General features: G+C 46.9%; 1 protein-coding gene across 3 annotated transcripts in view; it reads right to left on the reverse strand.

The window, feature by feature from the left end:
* CELF4 (CUGBP Elav-like family member 4) overlaps positions 1-21810 on the reverse strand; it is a gene marked incomplete at its 5' end in the record, with an annotated part of 811277 nt that overhangs the window by 24515 nt on the left and 764952 nt on the right. For all 3 annotated transcript variants that reach the window (XM_081940919.1, XM_081940921.1, XM_081940920.1), the window contains one exon: positions 4986-5153. In XM_081940919.1, the coding sequence (XP_081797045.1) occupies positions 5026-5153 (128 nt within the window). In that variant the 3' untranslated portion in view covers positions 4986-5025. The remainder of the gene's footprint in view (positions 1-4985; positions 5154-21810) is intronic.

The raw sequence follows: 21810 nt of genomic DNA on the forward strand, positions 1-21810 counted from the left end.
ATTTTTTGCCCATCCAGAGCCTCCGCGCAGGGCCTGCACTTACCTGGCATCCAAAACAGGCTGCGTGGAGACTCCTGGGAGGGGCGGTGTAGGCGGGGCCAGCCAGCCCTTGCAACTGTAAAATTAGCATCCGGTTTGCCTGAACCGGTCCAAACTGGCTGAATCTCACGCCTGAATCCTAGTGTTGTAGGTTACTGTGTGGAAAGATGGCTTCCTAGAGATCTGGTGGAAATGGGGTCACTTTTTAGAATTTGGAAAAAAGAGATAGCGCCTGTGCAGAGACCAGGCAAGGCCAGAGAGAGCCTCTGATGAGGGCATCATAGAAAAACTGCAATGTGGAGAGTTTGCTTTCGGAAGAAGTCAAAAAAGTATTTGCTTGGACATCTATCCATTTCTAGAAGCCTTGCGCCAGAAAAAGGATATTCTTAAATTCTAGGGGTTTCTTCTAGAAATTGCACTATTATATGTCGAAGTCGGAAGAAGGTCTATTTGAGGTGTATCTAGGACATTGTTCATCTGAAATAGCACAGGGCTTCCTGCTTGAGCAGGGGGTCAGACTAGAAGACCTCCAAGGTCCCTTCCAACTCTGTTTTTCTGCTATGTTCCATTATCATTCTGTCTCCATACTCACACCGGAACGTTCACGTCAAGCTTATGAAAAGGACAAAATTCAACGGCAACTGCACAACTCTGATTCCAACCAGTAGTTCCTATTCCTAGTAGAATAAAGTGTGAGTAATCTGCTAGGTATTTTTGCATGAACTGGTGGCAAATACACCACATCAACGTCAGAATGGCACTTAGCAAACCCTTAGTTGGGAACTGCTACTCAACCCAGATTTGAGAAAAGTCCACATTCTGCTAGTACCTATTTGCTCCTATTTCTTTCCTCTCTGTCTGCTCGCCTTCCCAACCCTCAAAGTTGCTACTATGGTAAAGGATGAGGAATACAACAATGCTACATAACAGCAGTTTGGGTTTATTCCGATAGCAGGAAAACAGTTAAAACAAAGGCACGGCTAACAACTCTGAACCTCTTGAGATGCCTTCAAAGTTTATGTTCTGGAAAATTCCTTGAAACAATGAAATAGTTTCTCCATTTTGGTCTCTACATTCACCACCAAGACTCTCAAACCATGCTTTCTGAGACTGTTCAGAAGACCCTCATGGTGGAGCCCACCCTCCCTTAATGTTCACATCCTAAAAATTGTCCTACGCAAAGAATGGAAAATGTTTGGATGTGCTCCTAATACCAGATCTGCATACTTAACTTACTTCTGTAACCATTACAAGTCCACAGGGTTCTTTTATTAGCTTCTAGATTCATAAACCACCAACTGTACCCACCCCACGGCAATGAACGGGACTCCAGTTCCCATCTCTGTCTTGAGCAATTGTGGAGGGGATGTTCCCCACGGGCCTGCACTGTGCTGTTATGGCCCACCAGCGACTAGAGGATCTGGCAGAAGAATCAGACAGTGAGGAGGTTGGGGAGGAACCTGGGCCAGTCCTGGAGTCTGGGGAAGGCTCGGATGAGGGCTCTGCGTCGGAGGCAGAGAGGGGGCCTGAGCCGTCCGACAGTTATCAGCTGCCTATGGAGTCGGACATCAGTTGGGCAGAAGAACAGCTGGAGCCTGTTCCTGATGTGCACATGCACAGAGCTGCCAGGAGAAGGGAACAATTAAGGAACCAGGGTCAACTCAGGAGTAAAGGCACAGGTGGATGGTAAATGGCCCCTCCCATAGGGAATAAAGAGGAGCAAAAGGGGAGTGGAGTTTGCAGGAGACAATTAGTTCCATTTATTAGGATGAAGATCTGTTCCTGACTTCTTGCCAAGTAATTGCTGCTACAGCTTGGAGTTTGGAAGATGGCAGCTCTCCAAGCCTGATCAAGGTCTGTAGTTGTGAAATCTCTCGAAAGACTGTTGGCCGGGACTTTGCTGGAGAGGAATTCCCTTTAACCTAAATAAAAGGGGTTTTATTGGGACGAGGAGTCGGCTTCGGGCTTTTGAGAAGCCTAAGTCAGAACATGTACCTCTCCCCTCTTTTAACCAACAGCAATGGAAATAAGCATTGATGATCAAAACTCTGGTATTTAAATGGCCAAATTAAAGAAGATAAATGAGTTGTAATCATGTGTAACTGTCCTTAGCTTAGGAAAAGGATGACAGGAAACCAGAAATAGGAGCAACTGAGTTTCCTAAATAGATTTCTTTCCAAATACGCTTCTGAAATGTATTGGACGAGCAACAATATTAAAGATTTTTTTTGGCGTTTTATCTCCTTTTGTACAAATGGCTGTCTTCTTGCTTGTGTAACCACACAAACCACCTAAAGTCGAAATGCCTGCTGAATAAAATAATTCAGGTTTCTTCCAACATTAAGGGAGGGAAGCTAGACAAAGGAGCCATCTGTCAGGCCTGCAGCCATCTTTTCTTTTGGATCTTTGGCCTGCTGCACTTTCTGTTATTCTACTATGCATTTTCTATGGAGGAAAATGGGAGGGGGGTTGTATGGAATTAGATGATATGTAGCCATAACAACATTCTTTCTAGAAAGCCAAGGTCATCTTTTGTTTCTGTACCTCTGCACCTAACCAGAACTGGATGGGTGGAAGCTGCCAGCATGGTAGTGGGAGATTGGACCATGGGATGGACTGGTGGATGTGGGGGCAAGATCTTGAACGTTCAACTGGGTGGGGAAAACTGTAAAGCTTTCAGATTTGGATTTTCCCAGATGGGCCAACATGGCTCTCTTAATAAATCGGAACTTTGAGCAATACTTTGCCTCGGACTCTGATTTACTTTTGGATGCTATTTGGAACCCTGACACCATCTTTGTCCAGCTTTCAATAAATGTGTGTCTCAGACGTTGAATTGAACTCTGCCTCCCGGGCTAATCTAGATTTGCTGCTGGGGATGGAGATCTGGAAATTACTCCTCCATTGCTTTTGGTGCCAAGTTGCAAGGAATCTCTTTCGAAATTGCCCACTTGGTACCAGGGATTAAACGTGGATTTGAAAAAGGGAACTTGCAACAAGGAGGATGTGCTGAGAAATGCAAAATTGTGGCATGGGTTCAGGGTATCTGAGGAGCTAATGGGGAAAGCCCACCCCCACATGTGCCAGTGGAAGAGGTCTGGTAAGGAACTAGAGTCAATGAAATCAAGGAGAAGGGCCTTTTCTGTGGTGGCTCCATCTCTGTGGAACACTCTACCATTGGAGGTGAAAACTGACCCCTCTCTTTTGGCCTTCTGGAAGACTCTCAAAACCTGGTTTTGCCAGTTGGCCTGGGGCCCAGAGGGAGACGCTCACCACTGGAGGTGGCTGATTGGATGATAAAGGGGTGTCAAACTCAAGGACCCGAGGACAGATCCGGGCCACGGGGTGCTTTGATCTAGCCCATGGGCCCACCCTGGAAACTGCAAAGGATCAGCCCGTGGTGCCTCTGTCAACAAAAATGGAGCTTGGGAGGGACACGTGTGGCCCGCCCGGGCTCTGTTTTCAGCTGCGACAGCCTCCTGTAGCCCTCTGCTGCCGAAAATGGAGCCCTGGCAACAGGGGTGAAATGCTCGGAAGTCTGCCACCGGTTTGCTTTGCTACCGGTTCGCTTCGTGATACTGTGAGGCACTGAAAAAGGAGGATTAAGAAGCTTTTTCTGAGTCTGCAAAGGTAAATAGAACAGCGGGGGGACGGGATGGGGGGACAGCTGGGCCATGCAATTTAGATTTGCTAGAAAGCAGGATATAAAGCGTGTAGCATAGCTGATAGTCGGAACTACTGGTTTGGATGAACCAGTAGCACTTTTTTACTACCGGTTCGGGCGAATTGGTCCGAACTAGTAGCATTTCACTCCTGAAAGGCGGGCCGTGTAAGGTCTCCTTGAGCTCTATTTTTGCTGCAAAGGGCTACAGGAGTCTGTCGCAGCCAAAAATGGAGCCTTGATGAGTGACGTACAGCTGGCCACGCCCATCCTGGCCACACCCCTGGCCGCACCCCACACACATACACGCACCATCCCCCCGAGGTCGAATACAACCCTGATGTGGCCCTCAATGAAATTCGGTTTGACACCCCTGGGATAAAAAGACAGATTGTCCCATCTGTCTCTCGTCTCTTGTAGGCCTGGTTTAAGTACAGTTTTTAATTGCCTTTTAATATTGGCTCATTTTTAATGTGTGGATGACATTCCCCTCATTTTCTATACTTTGGAAGGTGCCCAGAATGCCCTTGTAGGTGGGATGGGCAGCATAGAAATTTAATAAACAAACAACAGCAACAAAACACAAAGAAATTTAAAAAAAAAAACAGGCCAGCCTCGTATCTCCCTCACTATAAACCCACTGCAATGCCTCGATCCCATAAAGTCAAGTGCTTGAGGTGCTTCAGAAATGGTTCTAGAACAGGGGTGTCAAACTCAAGGTCTGGATCCGGCCCATGGGGTGCTGGCCCATGGGGTTGCCCTGGAAACAGGAAAGGACCGGCATGTGTTGCTTCTGCCAGCAAAAACAGAGCTCATGAGGGACTTGGGCGGGTCTCCTGAGCTCTGTTTTCGGCAGCAGAGGGTTGCAAGAGGCCGTCACAGTCCAAAATGGAGCTTAGGAGGGCTGTGGGGGGCCTTCCCGAACTGTGTTTTTGCTGGCAAGAGGGTTGTCGGAAGCTGTCGCAGCTGAAAATGGACCTCAGGAGGGCTGTGGCCGCCCCTCTCGAGCTGCATTTTCTCTGACAGAGGGCTGCAGGAGGCTGTCTGAGCCAGAAACGCAACTTGAGAGCCCATTTTCACTCAGAGGGCGCTTGTGCCACCACAGGCACCCCCGGCTTCCTGACATCAAACACAACCCTGATGTACCCCTCGGTGAAATCGAGTTCGACACCCCTGTTCTAGAAGGTAGAATCTTAGCGGTTAAAAGTCATGGGTGTCCACAACACAGGAGATGCTACGGAACAACGGGTGATGTTCCTGGCCACCCCCACCCCCCAGCAGTTACCTGTGCTAGACCTTGCTTATCCAGTGTTTCCCACCGTTCTTCAATAAGGACGGTTAGCATCCTTTGGCCTTTTCAGTTGGACCTTCAGCCTCTTCATCCCAATCTGGAAGCCATTCATGGCCTGGATGGCCGCTTGGGCGCTAGCAGGATTGTCAAAACTCACAAAGCCTGTCAAAACACAAGGAAGGTGCAGGATTTAACCAGCTGAAGTGGGGCAACGGGGCCATCCCATGCTAGATCACGTCAAGGATGAACATGGAACGGCAGCGGGGGTGGGAGGGGAGACAAGGAGTTGCCCCCTCTCCCCTCCCAGCGCTTGATGCAGGAAAACTCCAGCTTCTGACAATGTCATGGCGGGTTCGGGTGAGCAGCGTTGGGAATGGAATGGGTCGAACGTTCATCTCAACTGAAAGCTGGGGGGGAACAGGAGGATGGGAGGCAAGCCATGGAAAAGTTTGATTTTGGGGTGGAGGAATGGAGAGATGCCAGATGGACCACCAGATGGTCATTGAAAGGGACAGGTCCTCAGCTGGAGCTATTCTTACAGAAGAGAGAAGGAAGGAGTGTTGCCAGGAGGGACTTTTAATGGGCCGTAGTGGGGTGTCCACCTCAAATTAGAACATAAATTTCACTTCCCATCTTGACTACTGCAATGCGCTCTACATGAGGCTGCCCTTGAAAAGCATCTGGAAACTCCAATGGGTGAAAAATGCAAGGGCCCGTGTGGTTTTGTGCATACCGCATGTGCACATGTACCAACTCTCCTGCGGGAGCTGCATTGGCTACCAATTTGTTTCTGGGGGCAATTCAAGATACTGATTGTCACCTTTAAATCCCTCCATGGCTTTAAGATCACCAGGTGATCTTAGGGACCGTCTCTTGCCAGACACATCTTCCTGACCCACCAGAGCAGGGAGGCAGGGAATGTTGTGCAGGGAATCCCCTAGGGAGACACACCTGGTGGGACCCAGAAGAAGGGCCTTCTCCATGGTGGCTCCCTCTCTCTGGAACATTGTCCCCCCCCCTGAGATTAGAATGGCTCCCTCTCTGACAGTCTTCCGGAAGGCGTGAAGACCTGGTTCTACCAGCGGACCTGGGGAACCCAGAGTGGGATGGAGCCCATCAAATGGCTCGTGCGATGTATTGTCGCAGGGGAAGAGGGTTATTTTATCATTTATTACCTTGTTTCCCTGAAAATAAGACTTCCCCGGATAATAAGCCCAATCGGGCTTTTGAGTGCATGTGCTAAAATAAGCCCCCCTGAAAATATTGCAACCCCCAGCAGCAGCCATGAGGTGACCCCACTCGCCACCTCCTGCACCTCAAAAATAATAAGACCTCCCCCAAAATAAGGCCAAGCGCTTATTTCGGGTGTGTGTGTGTCGAAAGTAAATAAGACCGTGTCTTATTTTCGGGGACACATGGTATTATTTATTCTCTCTTTTATTAGTTTTATTGTTTTTTATGTGATGTTTTTATATTCTTGTAAGCCGCCTCGAGTCGCCACGTGTGAATAGGCGGCAAAATAAATCTCCTAAATAAAACAATCAAAGAAGAAGAAGAATAGTATCATAGAATCCTAGGGCTGGAAAGGGCCTGGGAGGTCTTCTGGTCCAACCCTCTGCTCAAGGTAGGAATATATCCCAGACAAAAGATTGTCTAGTCCCTTCTTGAAAACCTCGATGGAGCACCTACAACTCCAGGAAGGAAGCTCTTCCACTAATCAATCATTCTTACTGTCTGGACAACCCCAAAAAACTGGTCCACCAAGTTCTCGTACACCAAAAGAGCTGGTGGTTTTATTAGCAGATTAGCATCTGTAGAGGCCACCATTGTATAAGTCTGTGATGGCAAACTTTTGGCATGCGTGCCGGAAGTAGCACGCAGAGCCATCTCTCCGGGCATGCGAGCTATTGCCCGTTAATCTTATGGGTTCCGGCGCAGTGGCCAGGGGGGGCTTCACAGGCATGGGAGTGCCAGAAACTGGAAGAACAGAAGCCTGGTGTGCGCATGCCGGGACGATGATTTCCCGGTTTCCAGCATGCAGATGCGCACCGGCAAGCTGGTTTTCATGCCTACATGCGGGCCAGAAACCGGAAGACCAAGTGGCCGGTGCGCATGCATGCACCAAAAACTGGAAGATCATCTTCCTGGTGCGTACATGAACACCGGTGGCTGCTCTTCCAGTTTCCGGCACACACACGCACTCCCATTTTGGCACTTGGTGCCGAAAAGGTTTGCCAACACTGGTGTATCACACCTAGTGATGGTGAACCTTTTTTTGCCTCAGGTGCAAAAGCATGCCGCATGCTATCACGCACACGCGTGGGCCCACCTCCCCGTGCCATTCCCCCTGCGCATGCGCCATGAACCTCCCCCGGCTGCCCCACACATGGCTTTCTTGGAACCTGGGGAGGGCGTAAACAGCCTTCCCAAACACCCCGGAGGCCCTCTGGAGGCTGGAACGACCCGTTTCCTGACTTCTGGTGGGTTTTTCGCCCTCCCCAGATTCCAGAGGCTTTGTAGGAGAGTGCGACGGATGAAAAATGGTCCAACACGCAAACCGGAAGTTCAGGAATGGATTTCTAGGTTGCCTGTTGGGCTATTTTTCTCCTTCCAGCAGCTTCCCCGAAGCCTCCGGAGGGCGAAAAATTGCCCAATGCACACACCGGAAGTCCGTTCCCGAAATTCCAGTTTGTATATTGGGCAGTTTTTCACCCTCCGGAGAAATGGCTCTGCGTGGCACCTGTGGCATGCGTGCCATAGATTCGCCATCATGGGTACAGGTGAACCTTGATGGCTGGGTGGATTGCATGGGGGTGACAAATGGAGGGACCAGGATTGTATTATGGATTTGGAGGCCAAATTAGAGATTCCAGCACATGGAAAAGAACAGAAAACAACAACTATGTTAAACCTATTTTAAGGCGCACACTAATATTTTTATGTCTCTCCCACCTCAAGGTGGCAGGAAACATTCCCCTTGGGGGAAACTGCCAGGGGTGTTTGCAATTTGGAGGTGGAAAAAAAAATCAAGGTCGTGATTACAATCATGCCATACATATTAGAAATGAAGGGGGGAAGGGAACTATGATTGAATGACTGCGGTTGCCATCTTGAATTGTTGACTTCTCTATGGACACCCCGGGAGCTGTGTTCTGAAAAGGGTCCAGGAATTGCCCCCTGCAGGGAAAGACCCCCTTGGTTCTACTGAATCTTCAGGATGTGACGTGGTCTAAAACTGACGAGAAGATGACTTGAGTGTTGAGATCTTGAATCTTTATCTGCATCGTCACAGAAATCACGAATTGTAATCACTAACGTTCTCACCCTGTTCGGGGACGTCCCTGGATGGGATGGTGGCTCTGATCACATGATGGAAGGCGACCGTATCTTTTACAGGTGACTGTATCTAAAATGGGGCAGGGCTTCAAGTGATTGACATTTGGTTATGGCCGCCATATTGAATTTGTTCCTACCTGTCCCACCTCCAAAGTCATCCCTGGAGCCAGTAGCTCATGTTAAACAAGTCAACATCATCTTCCTCCCAAATTATTTTCTCAATCATAGACCTGTTCAGCTAAGAGGAAATATATATTTTTGTCTCTAGGTAGGCCTCGACTTACGACCCATTCCTTAGTGACTATTCAAAGTTTCAACGAACCTACCTTTAAGCTACTTCGGACCCAGATTCAAAGTTACGACAGTCAGAACCCCTCCAAAACTACACAATCAACCTTTGGACACTCAGAAACATGACTATTTTTATGGCCGTTTACAGCATCTGATGGTCACACAATCACGTCTTAAGGAGGTTTTCCTGAAAACCTTCACTTATTTCCAGTTTTTGGCAAAACTGCAGCCTAGTGAACAATGGGTTAACAATACGCCATTTGCTGAATGACCGCCACCAAAAAAGGTCATACATTTGGGTTGGTTATATCAGGGGGTCTCCGACCCCGGGCCGTGAACCGGCATTGGGCTACAGCATGCTAGAAACCGGGCCACGCAAACAAGAGAAGCCCAGTCCGTGGGAAGCAGGCAGCACAAGAAGTGGGTGGCTCCCAGTTTGGACTGGTTCAGGAGAACTGGTAGTGGTGATTGGGCATGGGTTGCTGAAACAGTAGTGATGGCTGGCTGGCCATGCCCCCACACCAACTCATTCTGATGCTCACCCTGCCTCGCCTTCGCCACATGCGTCCACAGAACTGCCCCCTCCTGCATACACACAGGTAAGCATTTGCACTAGCAAACCCCTCTCCCCATTGGCTAGCATCTGCCGAAGCCGCTGACATTGCAGCCACCCCTCCCTGTGGCAGGCATGGAGGGGCAGGGTGTGTGAGCTTTCAGCACTTTTTCCACCTGCGGGAAAAAATGCTGCGGGTGATCCTCGCTCACCTTTCACCTGATCAGCTAGGCTGCCAGCCAGGAAAGCAGGGGGCAGCCAGTCAGGACAATCCAGAATGGGGGTAAGGGAGCGAGCCCTGGGCTGGCATCCCTGCCTCCTTCCTCTGAGAGTCGGCTTGGGGGACAACCAGCCTCCCCTGCCATGGCACCCTTCCTTCACTGTCTAGGCGGAGCCTCTGCTGGCAGGGTGCTCCCCCCACTGGCTGCAATCCGGGCCCCGCCTGGTCAGTTGGGCAGCCAGCCAGGACAGTGATGGACTGGCGGGTGAGCAGGTGGAACCGGCCTCGCCTCCAATGCTCCATCTAGCATTGCCGCGATGAGCAGTAAGGGAGTGAAGGGGAGCGCCTTCACCCTATGCTATCGCGCACCTCCTTTCTTTCTCCGGCCCCTCTCCTTCCCTCGCTTGCCCTGGTGGCATCCCCGAGATAGCAGCTGAGTGAGGAAGGAGACACATGATAAAGCAGCCCCCTGCCACTAAGGGCACCCCAAAGAGTGAAGAACACCGGCCAAAAACCACCTGCCCATGTTCAAACCAGCCCGCCTCCTCTCCCTACGCATGGGCTCTCTGGAGGGGGGAGGGAAGGTCTTTCCCAAGACTGGCTTCTTTCCTTCCCTCCTGTGATGTCAGTCCGTAGGGGGACAACACGGACCATTTGGTGGCAGCAGGGAAAGCGAGGCTTCTTTTTTGCTGGTTTGGTGGGCATGGCTAAGTGGGGGGATATGTCACTGAGTGGGTGTGGGTGTGAGTGATGTCAAGTTGTCCACACCCACTCAGTCACATGCCCCCCCACTTAGCCACGCCCACCGAACCGGTAGTAAAAAATGTGGAAACCCACGCCTGGACAGCATGTAAAATTATGCCCTCCTCTGGTTTGCAGAAAAACAGTCGTGGGATACGACCGGTACGCCCCAGTACAGGCCTACCGGTGCTTGCTGGGAGCAGCAGGTACCGTTCCGGTATGGTGCTCCGGAGGGCCCACCTGCCCGCCCGCCCTTCTTACCTGTATTTGAGCCGATCAGGCATTTTGCTCACATGCACCGAGTGTACGGTGTATGCGCAATGCTCCACCGAGCAGCTGGAGCATTGTGAGAGGTAAGTATGAATGCGCACACTGGACACATGCTGCACATGTGCATGTGGCAAATGCTGGGCCCCGTTGCAGCATACTGGTTGCAACGGGATCTAGTACCCACCACTGTGGAAAAACCTCTCTCCATGGAATCGGTTCCTGGTACCCAAAAGATTGGGAGCTGTTGGGTTATATAAGCAACCCTTTTTACGACAATGTGGCAGGGACATTTATGGTCGTAGGTCAAGGACTGCCTGTATGTATCAATTTTCTCAACCACTGCAATCTCAGACGCACCACAATCGGGTGGGAAGAGTCCATCGTTCTGACTCTGTTTTCATTCCTTGTCAAAAGCAAACACATTTCCTACCAGAAAGGAATTTGAGTGGGATGCATTAGGAGTCCCCGTTGAACAGCACATCATATAGGAATAATTCTCGTTGTTTTCTTAGACAACTGACAAGGTCTTCTACTGTAAAGAGCTGGCAAAAAACCTCCTCCATCTACATGTTCAAATGGACGCTCACACGTTCCCACCTAGGCTTCCCTACTTTAATAGGAAAGAAGCAAAGGGAAACCATAACTACAGAACTAGCAGTCCCAAAGGTGCTTTTTCAGGAGGCAACTGGACTTTCTGGCTTTTCTTGGAAGATGTTTTGCTTCTCAGCCAGAAGCTTCTTCAGCTCTGACTGGATGGTGGGGAAGGGAAGGATTGATACTCCTTGCAGACAGCCGGTCATTTGCATCCTTTCAGAGGGTCCTTGAGGCCACCTGGAGGTTTGTCTGTGTCCTCAGGGTCAGCTGAGTGGTGCAAATGGGTGTGGAGCCTTCTTGGTGAAAGGACCGTGATGTTGACTAGAGATAGATGATGTCGTATCCCTCCCCCTCTTTTGAAAAGGGGCTGTTCAGTTTTGACACAGATGGCCTCTTTGACCCCTGTTTCAAACCAGCGGTCCTCTCTGTCCAAAATGTGGACTTTGCTGTCTTCCAAAGAGCGGCCTTTGTCTTTTCAATGCAGATGGACTGCTGAATCTATTCCTGATGGGTTTGTTCTCCTATGTTGTGCCATGCGTTTGTGAAGTGGTTGTTTTGTTTCCCCAATATACAGGTGGCTCACTGCACTGTACCCTTTTTGGAGTAAGCTGCCTCAACTATTTGCTGGGAAGTCGTGTACCATTTTTATAACCTTCCACTACTCCAGAGGAGTCCCTGGCTTAGATGTTCTTGAGATCCATGGCAAAATTGATGCTGATGGACATCTCTTCTCATATCCAAATGTTGCCTTCAGATCAGCTTTCAATGAAAGAGGCAGGCAAGGTCAGTCAAAGGAGAGATTTACATGGTGATGTGGGATCCTGGGAATTGACAAGGTGCTGAATGACATTAGAAAAGATAGATGACGTTGAAGATTTTAGGTTTTCTTTTAGGATTCCTTTTATTTTCCATCTCTCCCTTATTTGATACTATATGAATACCCATGCTTCATTATGAAACTATGTGATCGGGCTTGATACTTAAAGCTTGAAGCTCCCTGTAGAATGTGTAACTCCTTACCACCACAGCGTGTTGATATAAGGCAACTGGCAGTTGGAACAGAGTTCCTTTCAGGTGGGGAGGGGCAGTAGAACGTCTAACTCCTTAGCATCAGAGCGTGTTAATATAATACTGTAAAAGAAATATTAATGATCTGATGGCCATTTCAAAAAATTCTTTCTTAGTGAGCACCTAGAAGCCAAGAGGAACATAGGCGCCAAATTTCAAGTTTGTAGGCTTTACGATTCTGGAGATTTTGTGATGAGTGGGTGGTATTTGCCTTATATATATATATATAGATAAATTGAGTCTGGCCAATAAGGAGACAGGATTCTTGACTGAGATATAAGACTCGACTATTTTAGAATATAGAGAGAGGTGGATACCACTTTTGGATTCTGAGTCCCTTTTAAATTAAGAATTCAATCAGCCAGAACAGGGCTGGAAGAGACATTGGAGGTCTTCTAGTCCAACTTCCTGCTCAAGCAGAAGAACCTTTACCATTCCAGATGGGTTATCCAGTCCTTTCTCCAGTGTTCAACCACAACTTCTGGAGGCAAGCTGTTCCATTGGTTATAATTGTCCTCACTCTTAGGAAGTTTCTCTTTAATTCCAGGTTGCTTCTCCCCTTGATTAGTTTCCATCCATTGCTTCTTGTCTTGCCCTTTGGTGTTTTGGATGGTTGACCCCCTCTTCTTTGTGGCAACCCATCAAATAGTGAAATACTGCTACCATGTTCCCCCTTCATCCTTCTTTTCTCTAGATTAGCCAAACCCAATTCCTGCAACTGTTCTTCCTATGTTTTGTCTCCTGGCCTTTAATCGGCTTAGTTGCTCTTCTTTGCAGTTTCTCCAAAAGTCTCAATGCCTTTTTGGTAATGTGTCGACCAAAACTGGACGCAGTATTCCAAGTGTGGCCTTACTAAGGATTCATGTGATATTGCTTTTATGCCTCTGTTTATGCAACCAAGGATTGCATTAGCTTTTTTGGCTGCTGCCAAAATCGTGAAGTCCTTGGTGGTCTGTTAGCTTGGTTGTTTTCCAGAAGACATTTCTTTACCCAACTAGGTGACATCATCAGTTTTAGAAAGGAATGGGGTTTTCTCACTGCCCTCTCAGTGTTGGTGGGAGTCTCAGTCATGGTGATTCCTTGATTACACTGTTTTTTAACAACGTATCCATCTGTGTTGACATGTTTTTAATCTATCATTCTGTACTGTTTACTGCTGAATTGTTGGCCTGGTATTTGTCCTGCTGTTGATCTGGGAGTTCATCTGGGAGTTGACTGGTGGAGAGAAGGCGTTTCGGTCTTTTTGTTGCCTTTTTAGCTTTTGGATTGTCTCTCTCAAATGGTGCATAAATGTTATTTATCCCTATGTGCCCGTTGATGGCTTGGTTTGTCTGCCAGGCTTCTAGGAATTGTCTAACATTTCTGGATTTAACTTTTGATGACTACAATGACTTGGTTGTTATAGAACTGGCCTGAAACATTTAGAAACTCCTCCCTCCCTCCCTCCTTCCCTCCATTTTCCATCCTGACTTCCTCCCTTTCTTCCTGTCTTCCTCCCTCCCTCCCTCCCTTCAGCCATCCCTCCCTACATCTGTCTTTCTTCCTCCCTTCCTCCCTCCCTTTTGTCCTGCACTCTCCCTTTTCCTCCCTCTCTCCGTCTTCCATCCATCTTCCTCCCTCCCTACATCTGTCTTCCACCCTCACTCTCTTTCTTTTCTTTTTCTTTCTTTCCTTTCTTCCTCCCTCCCTCCCTCCCTCCCTCTCTTTCTTTCTTTTCTTTCTTTTCTTTCTTTCCTCATCCCTCCATCCCTTCCTTTTGTCCCACACTCTCTCTTTCCCTTCCTGACTTCCTCCCTCCCTCTTTTCCTTTCTTTTAACTTCTTCAGTTTTGGTTTCCGTTCCTGTTTTATCTTGCTTTAATAAAATCTTTATCAAAATCACTTGGGGAAGAAAAAAAAAAAAAATTCACCACGGCAGTCCACACATCCTTGCCTCTGGCTCTTTTTGCCTTTCACTGCTGTGTTCCAGGAACAAAAATCACAAACCAGTAAAGCAAAAAAGAAGCTGTTGATGAAATTAGATATCAACGGAGTGACTCAATTAAAAATAATAACAATATTATCCAGGAAGCCATGCAGCTGCTTGGGGAGAAAACCAACATGCTTCTTCTTCTTTTTTTAAAAAGAAAAAAAGTCCTGGCCTTCTGCATAGTTAACGCTCAACAGGAATATTCCATTCATGGCATCCGATTTTGTCCTGCTGGTTCCAGCATTTGCTCCCCACAAACAGACTTGGCAGGGCTCCCTTGCTAAAATTGGTGGATACAAGCTCTCTTATTCTTGCAGGATCTGCTTTCCCCCCAGAATTTCTAGAAATTACATCCCTGAACTGATAGAAAAGAATATTTGTAGCTCAAGGTTGAACAGTGGGATCCTTGAGGCTCTCTGAGATTGGTTGTTTTCTCACAGACATTTCACGACCCGCCTAGGTAACATCATCAGTGCTAGAAGGGAGTGGGATTTGAAGAAAAGAGGAGGAGGAGGAGGAGGAGGAGGAGGAGGAGGAGGAATGTGAGGTCCTTGGTGCTCTCTGAGGGTGGTTGTTTTTGCGCAGACATCTCACGACCCAACTAGGTAACTTCATCAATGCTTGAAGGGACTGGGGTTTGCTGTCTCTTTAGAGACTAGTGACTTGCCCTGTCAGTACTGACAGGGGTGTCCTTGATGATTCCTTGATCAAACTGAATACTGCCTCCATTTTTGGTCACCCATTACGAAAAAGATGCTGAGGCTTTGGAAAAAGTGCAAAGAAGAGACACAACTAAGACGATTAAAGACCTGGAGACAAAAACACACACGAACAACAGTCGCAGGATTTGCATTTGCCTCGTCTAGGGAAACGAAGGACTTGGGGGGACATGATAGCAGGGTTCTAATGTTTGATGGGCTGCCCCAAAGAGGAGGGAGTCAACTTATTCTCCAAAGCACCAGAAGACAAGATGAGAAATAATGGATGGAATCTCATCAGAGAGAGAAGCAACTTGGAATTAAGGAGAAACTTCTCAACAGTGAGGACAATTAACCAGTGGAACAGCTTGCCACCAGAAGCTGTGGATGAATCATCACTGGAGGTTTTTGAGAAGAAATTAGACACTTGTCTGAAATGGTATAGGGTCTTCTGCCTGAGCAGAGGTTTGGATTAGAAGACCTTGAAGATCCCTTCCAGCTCTATTCTATTCTGATTCTGATTAGACTGTTGTTTGCTGTTGCATTGTCTGAAATGGTAGTTCCTTGATTGGGCTATGGCAGGGGTGTCCAAACTTTTTGCGAGGAGGGCCAGATTTGGTGAGGTGAAAATGTGTGGGGCCGATCATTCAGCCTGACATTCTTTGAACCCTTAACATTAAATGCGAATTAACTACCGCATTTTTCGGAGTATAAGACGCACCAAGATTATGAAGAGGCAAATTAAAAAAAAAGTTTTTGCACTCTCCCACAAAAATGGGCCTATTTTTTAAAGGGCATGAATAGCCTTTAAGAGGCTTCTAGAGTGCTCCTGGGGGGTAGGGGGGGGGCAAAGTTGAGCAAAAAATGGCCCGTTTTTTGCTCATTTATGCCCTCCACAGACCCCAGGAGCACTCTGAAAACCTCCAAAAGGCTATGCACAGCCATTTTGGTGAAGGGGGCAGAGTTTTGGGAGGCAAAAAATGCTGTATTCAGTGTATAAGATGCACCCAGATTTTTAGCCTCTTTTTTGAGGGGAAAAAGATGCATCTTTATACTTCGAAAAATACAGTATTTTATGAAAGACTAAACAAATAACTCCAGTGGGGAGAAGAGGTTGCGGGCCGCTTGAAATTTGAAAAAGGGCCATATTTGGCCCCCGGGCCGCACTTTGGACATGCCTGGGCTATGGCTTACTGCTTGATTGTTGGTCTAAAGTTACTCTTCATGTCAATCTCTGCTCAACTGGATGTTGATTGCCAGCAGGAGGTTTCTTTAGTCTTTTTGTTTTCTTTTTAGCTTGCTGATGTATGTAGGTGTTGTTGGATCTCTATCTGCCTGTTGATGCCTGGGGAATTCTCAGCTTTGTCTCCAGGAATTCCTTGGCATTTTGGGATTTGGCTTGGTCTAGGATGCTCACATTAAACGGCATAGTGTACATAATCTTTTAAAATTGGTTCAGACAGGGAATTTGTTTATTTATTTATTAAATTTAGATGCCGCCCATCTCCTTATCGAGTGAATCTGGGTAGAAGTATTAGGAGTAACATTTTCAAGGGTGTCTGGTTTGAATGTGAATCTAATGTGTTTATTACTCTTGCCCCCAAGCTCAATTGAAAGGTAAAATCTTTCACTCTTCATAATTGTTTTTATATGTCTATTTTTATTGCCTTGTAAGCTCCCCGAGTCTTAACCAACCACAATTCATCATAGAATAATAGAGTTGGACGGGACCTCAGAGGTCTTCTAGTCCAACCCCCTGCTTAGGCAGGAAATCTTACACCACTTCAGACAAATGGTTATCCAATCTCTTCTTAAAAACTTCCAGTGTCAGTTCCGGTTCCGGCGGCGGCGGCGACGGGCAGCTCTTTGCCCGCTCCGGCTCCCCAGTGGGCTTCCCCACTCCTTGGGGGGCACAGGACACCCCGCAGAGGGGTCCTGCCGGAGGGGCGGCATCGCGGAGGACTCCTGCAGCGGCGGCGGCCGGCGGGAGGTCTCTCGTGCGCCCAAGGCACCGGGGAGCAAGCTCGGAGGGCGCTTCGCGTTTCTGCGCCTCGCGCCTCGCTATAAGCCGGCTGGAGAATGCAACAATAGAAGGAAGCGGCTGCAGTGCGGTGAGGTTGCTTCTCTCTTCATTCCCTACTTTGCATGAAGAACTATTCAGCTTTTTAAAAAGATTTTTACTTTCGGAGCATTTTGGAGGCGCGGCTGGAGGGAGGGGGGTTCCCCCCCCCTTGGACAAGCGGCGAGGAACAATTCTGCTCTCAGCCCCCGGGGAAGGAGGAGGGGGGAGAGCCAACGAATGAAGCCTCACCCAGGCTGAGATGATTTTCTCTTCAACTTATTTCTACATATTACTGTGATTTGAGGACTTTTGGAACTTTTTAAAACTTTGTTATGCCTCTGTGCCCAAAACTGGCAGGGCAAGATGGCACACTTCCGTTGTCTTTATGAACTGTGAAACCTGACTCCACCTTTAAAATTCAGGCTTCCGGTCTTTGTCTCCGTGTCTCCCAGAGGAATCTCTTGTGGATTGGTATTTTTTAAACTTCCTAGGGGAAATTTTCTATCTACTGCCAGACTTATTAGAGAGACTCTCTTCTGCCTGGCTCTTCTGCTCCCGAGACTCACCTGGCTACCCTTCTTTTCTAACTGTCTATCTTATATATGGACTGAACTTTTAACGTTATAAAGGATGGCATCTAAAAGACCACCTCCTGGAAAACCTGGCTTTGCCACTTCTGCTCCAACATCCGCAACATCCAGTCCAGCCACACAGTCAAAGATATCAGAACTGATGCAACCTAAGACTACAGAGATGGACTTTCAACAAATGCTTCAACAAATTCTACAGGGCCAGGAGGAAATCAAGAAACAGCTAAGGGAAATGAAAGAAGAAATTAAAGAAAATCAAGCCCAAATATATAAGAACTCACAAAGACTGCATCTTGTGGAAGGGGGGGTGGAGGAGGTGAGGGGGGGGGGTAGAAGCTGTGCAGAAAGGGAACAAAGATCTTGACATCCAACAGATGAAAATAGAATTTGAGAGAATGTCCTATTACCTTAGATTTCAAAATGTTATAGAAGAAGATGGGGAAAACATAAAGGACATCATGACAAACATCCTGGCTGACTACACACACAAAGAAAAACAACAGACGGGGTGGGATATAGACCTGGTTTATAGAGTGAACTCAGCTTATGCTAGAACACACAATGTACCTAGGGAGGTTCACATTAAATTTCTTAGAAAAAGCACAAGAGATGAAATTCTGGGTGTACAAAGGGGGCAAGCATTGACATACCATGATATGGAGATAACCATTCTGAAGCAGATCCCTAAGAAGATTAGAGAAAAAAGGAAGAATTATTCGCAATTAGCGAATAAATTATACCAGAAAGGGGTGTGGTTTAGATGGTTGATGCATGAAGGTATGCTGATATTCTGGGAGGAGACAAGAATCAGAATCAATTCACCCATAGAGGCGCAGGCCTTTATGGAAAAAAACAAAACACTCCTAGAAAAAACACAAGACACTACAACGGACACACAGGACACGGGAGGGGCCAGAGCTCTGCCAGTGGAGGGAGATGGGGCAATAGCAAGAAGACTCAGATCACAAAAATAAACAAGAAAATCATATTATTATAAACTGACCGAAAGTGATAATGGAATTATATCTGGATTTTATACTGTAATGTCTAATCTGATTGAATTTAGTAATAGAACTAATATGCTGATTGTAATCAATTATATACCAATGCATTATATATAAATGTATACTATGAGTATGGAGGGAGGGACGCCTGCCACATTTTGCAACTGCCAAAATTTGTATACCTGTCCATTTACCCTTTTCCCTATAAATGTTGAAAAACCAATAAAAATTTTTTATTAAAAAAAAAAATAACTTCCAGTGTTGGGGCATTCACAACCTCTGGAGGCAAGTTGTTCCACTGAGTAATTGTTCTAACTGTCAGGAAATTTCTCCTTAGTTCCAGGTTGCTTCTCTCCTTGATTAATTTCCCTCCATTGTTTCTTGTCCTGCCCTCAGGTGCTTTGGAGAATATGTTGACCCCCTCCCCTTTGGGACATCCCTTCAAATATTGGAATACTGCTCTCCTGTCTCCCCTAGTCCTTCTTTCTATTAAACTAGACATACCCAGTTCCTGCAACCGTTCTTCATATGTTTTAGCCTCCAGTCCCCTAATCCTCTTTCTTGCTCTTCTCTGCACTCTTTCCAGAGTCTCCACATCTTTTCTACATCGTGGTGACCAAAACTGGATGCAATTATTCCAAGTGTGGCCTTACTAAGGCCTTATAAAGTGGTATCAACACTTCGCGTGATCCTGAATCTCTCCCTCCGTTGATGCAGCCTAGAACTGAACCCAAATTTCTGTTGCTAAAATAAAACATTTGTTCATTTGTTCTGAATTTTGATTGCATGATCATGGGGACGTTTTAACTTTTTAAAATGCTGTTGTAACTTTAAACTGTCACTAAATGAACTGTTGTAAGTCAAATGAACCTACAGTCGCTTAGCAAGAGAATGTTGGGCTCAATTGTGGTTGTACTACTAGTAGTTACTCAGTGGGGAACTCAGGATCAAAACTACTCCCACGGCTCATAAAACAGTGAAACACGAGGAAGGCTTAATTTTGAAGAACAAGGAAGGGAAAGACAGAGAAGCAGAGGTTAAAAAACGCAAAACTCCTTCTCTCTTCGTGTTAATTAATAATCAGAGAAATATATGTACCGATTTGAAGAAGGTTGATGGGAGGACAAGGTTTTGTGATAAATCTGCTTTATGGGTTTTTTTCCCTTCTTCCTGGAATTGCCTTTAAAAAAAAGGCTGCACAAAATAAATGATTTAGCAAGGCAGTTAAGCATGGAGAAATTTGCAAGCTCAGGGCCTCCAATGGTGCTTTTTTTTCCAGCAAAGTTGCTGGTTTTTTAAAACAAGGGGTTATTTATCTGAAGGGACGTGTGAAATTTAGAAGTTGCCCCCAAGAGAGGAAGTTGCAAAGAGAAATACTTAGGCTGGAAAGAGCGATGGGTGGAGATATAGAATAGAATAGAATAAGAGAGTTGGAAGGGACCTTGGAGGTCTTCTAGTCCAACCCCCTGCCTAGACAGGAAACTCTATCATTTCAGACAAATGGTTCTCCAATCTCTTCTTAAAAACTTCAGGGTCGGAGCATTCACAACTTCTGGAGGCAAGCTGTTCCACTGGTTCATTGTTCGAACTGTCAGGAAATTTCTCCTTGGTTCTAGGTTTCTTCTCTCCTTCATTAGTTTCCACCCATTACTTCTTGTCCTGTCCTCAGGTGCTTTGGAAAATAGTTTGACTCCCTCTTCTTTGTGGCAACCCCTGAGATATTGGAACAATGCTATCATGTCTCCCCTAGTCCTTCTTTCTATTAAACTAGACATACCCAGTTCCTGCAACCGTTCTTCATATGTTTTAGCCTCCAGTCCCCTAATCCTCTTTGTTGCTCTTCTCTGCACTCTTTCTAGAGTCTCCAGTTCTTTTTTACATCGTGGCGACCAAAACTGAATGCAGTATGCAGCCATGCTTTGCGTGCCCGGATTCTGTGTGCGAACGCAGAAGGGAAAATGGGGTCCTTGGTCCTCTCTGAGCTTGGTGGTTTTCTTGCAGACGTTTCGTTGCCAAACTTGGTAATCTCACCAGTGTGCTGGTAAGAAAATGTTGGCAAGAAAGCAACCAAGCTCAAAGAGTTCCCTCATTTCGACCCTGAACTACAAATATTCTCTTCTAACCAAACCATTTGTAATATAAACAGGAATCAAACTCCATTCTCTTCTAATACTGATAATGTAACCTGGTTGTTGTTGTTAGTTGCGAAGTCGTGTCTGACCCATTGTGACCCCATGGACCATGTTCCTCCAGGCCTTCCTGTCCTCCACCATCCTCTGGAGTCCACTGAAGCTCACGCTGACTGCTTCGGTGACTCCTTCCAGCCACCTCATCTTCTGTCGTCCCCTTCTTCTTCTTTTGCCCTCCATCGTTCCCAGCATGAGGCTCTTCTCCAGGGAGTCCTTCCTTCTCATTAGGTGGCCAAAGTATTTGAGCTTCATGTAACCTAGTTAGTTAATAAAAACATCTGCGAGGAAACAACCCAGTTTAGAGGGGATCAAGGATCCCACAGCCTTCCCCCTCCTCCTCCTCCACAAATCCTCCTCCCTTTGGGCACTGATTATGTTACCTAGTTGGGTCATGAAATGTCTGCAAGAAAACAACCAATGTCAGAGAGCATCAAGGATCCCACAGCCCTCCTCCTCCTCTCCATAAACTTCCCTTCCTTCTAGCATTGATGAGGTTACCTAGTTGGGTCATGAAATGTCTGCAAGAAAACATCTAAGTTCAGTGAGCACCCAGGATCCCACAGTCGTCGTCCTCCTCCTCCTCCTCCTCCTCCTCCTCCTCCTCCTCCTCCTCTCCATAAATGTCACTCCCTTCTACCACTGATGAAGTTACCTAGTTGGGTCATGAAAAGTCTGCAAGAAAACAACTAAGTTCAGAGAGCATCAAGGATCCCACAGTCTTCCTCTCCCTCCCCCTTAACCAACCCTGCTCCCTGCAGGTGCTGATTTTGTCACCTAGTTTGGTCATGAAACGTCTGCTCAAAAACAATCAAGCTCAGAGAGCACCCAGGATCCCACATTCTTCTTCTTCCTCCTCCTCCTCCTCCTCTCCATAAACATCACTCCCTCCTAGCACTGATGAGGTTACCTAGTTGGGTCATGAAACATCTGCGTGACAAGAACCAAGCTGAGAGAGCACCAAGGCCCCTGCAGTTTAACCCTGAACTACAAATATTCTCTTCTGTTGGCCTTTAATGTCTTCATCCCATGAGGAATCAAACTTCTCAACACGGATGGACTAATAATCTGGATTCACATGCTCCAACTGTCCCATAGAAGACAACACATTCCCCCCCCTTTAGCGTCCTTAAAAAAAAATCTCAAGAAATGTTTGCATTAACCTGGTCCCTCATCAATGCTTCTAGGAGAGGGACTATTAAGCTCCGATAGATTAATACCGTGTCATAAAGCAATTA

The sequence above is a fragment of the Natrix helvetica genome (assembly GCF_964273705.1).
Source record: "Natrix helvetica genome assembly, chromosome: 2".
Taxonomy (NCBI): domain Eukaryota; kingdom Metazoa; phylum Chordata; class Lepidosauria; order Squamata; family Natricidae; genus Natrix; species Natrix helvetica.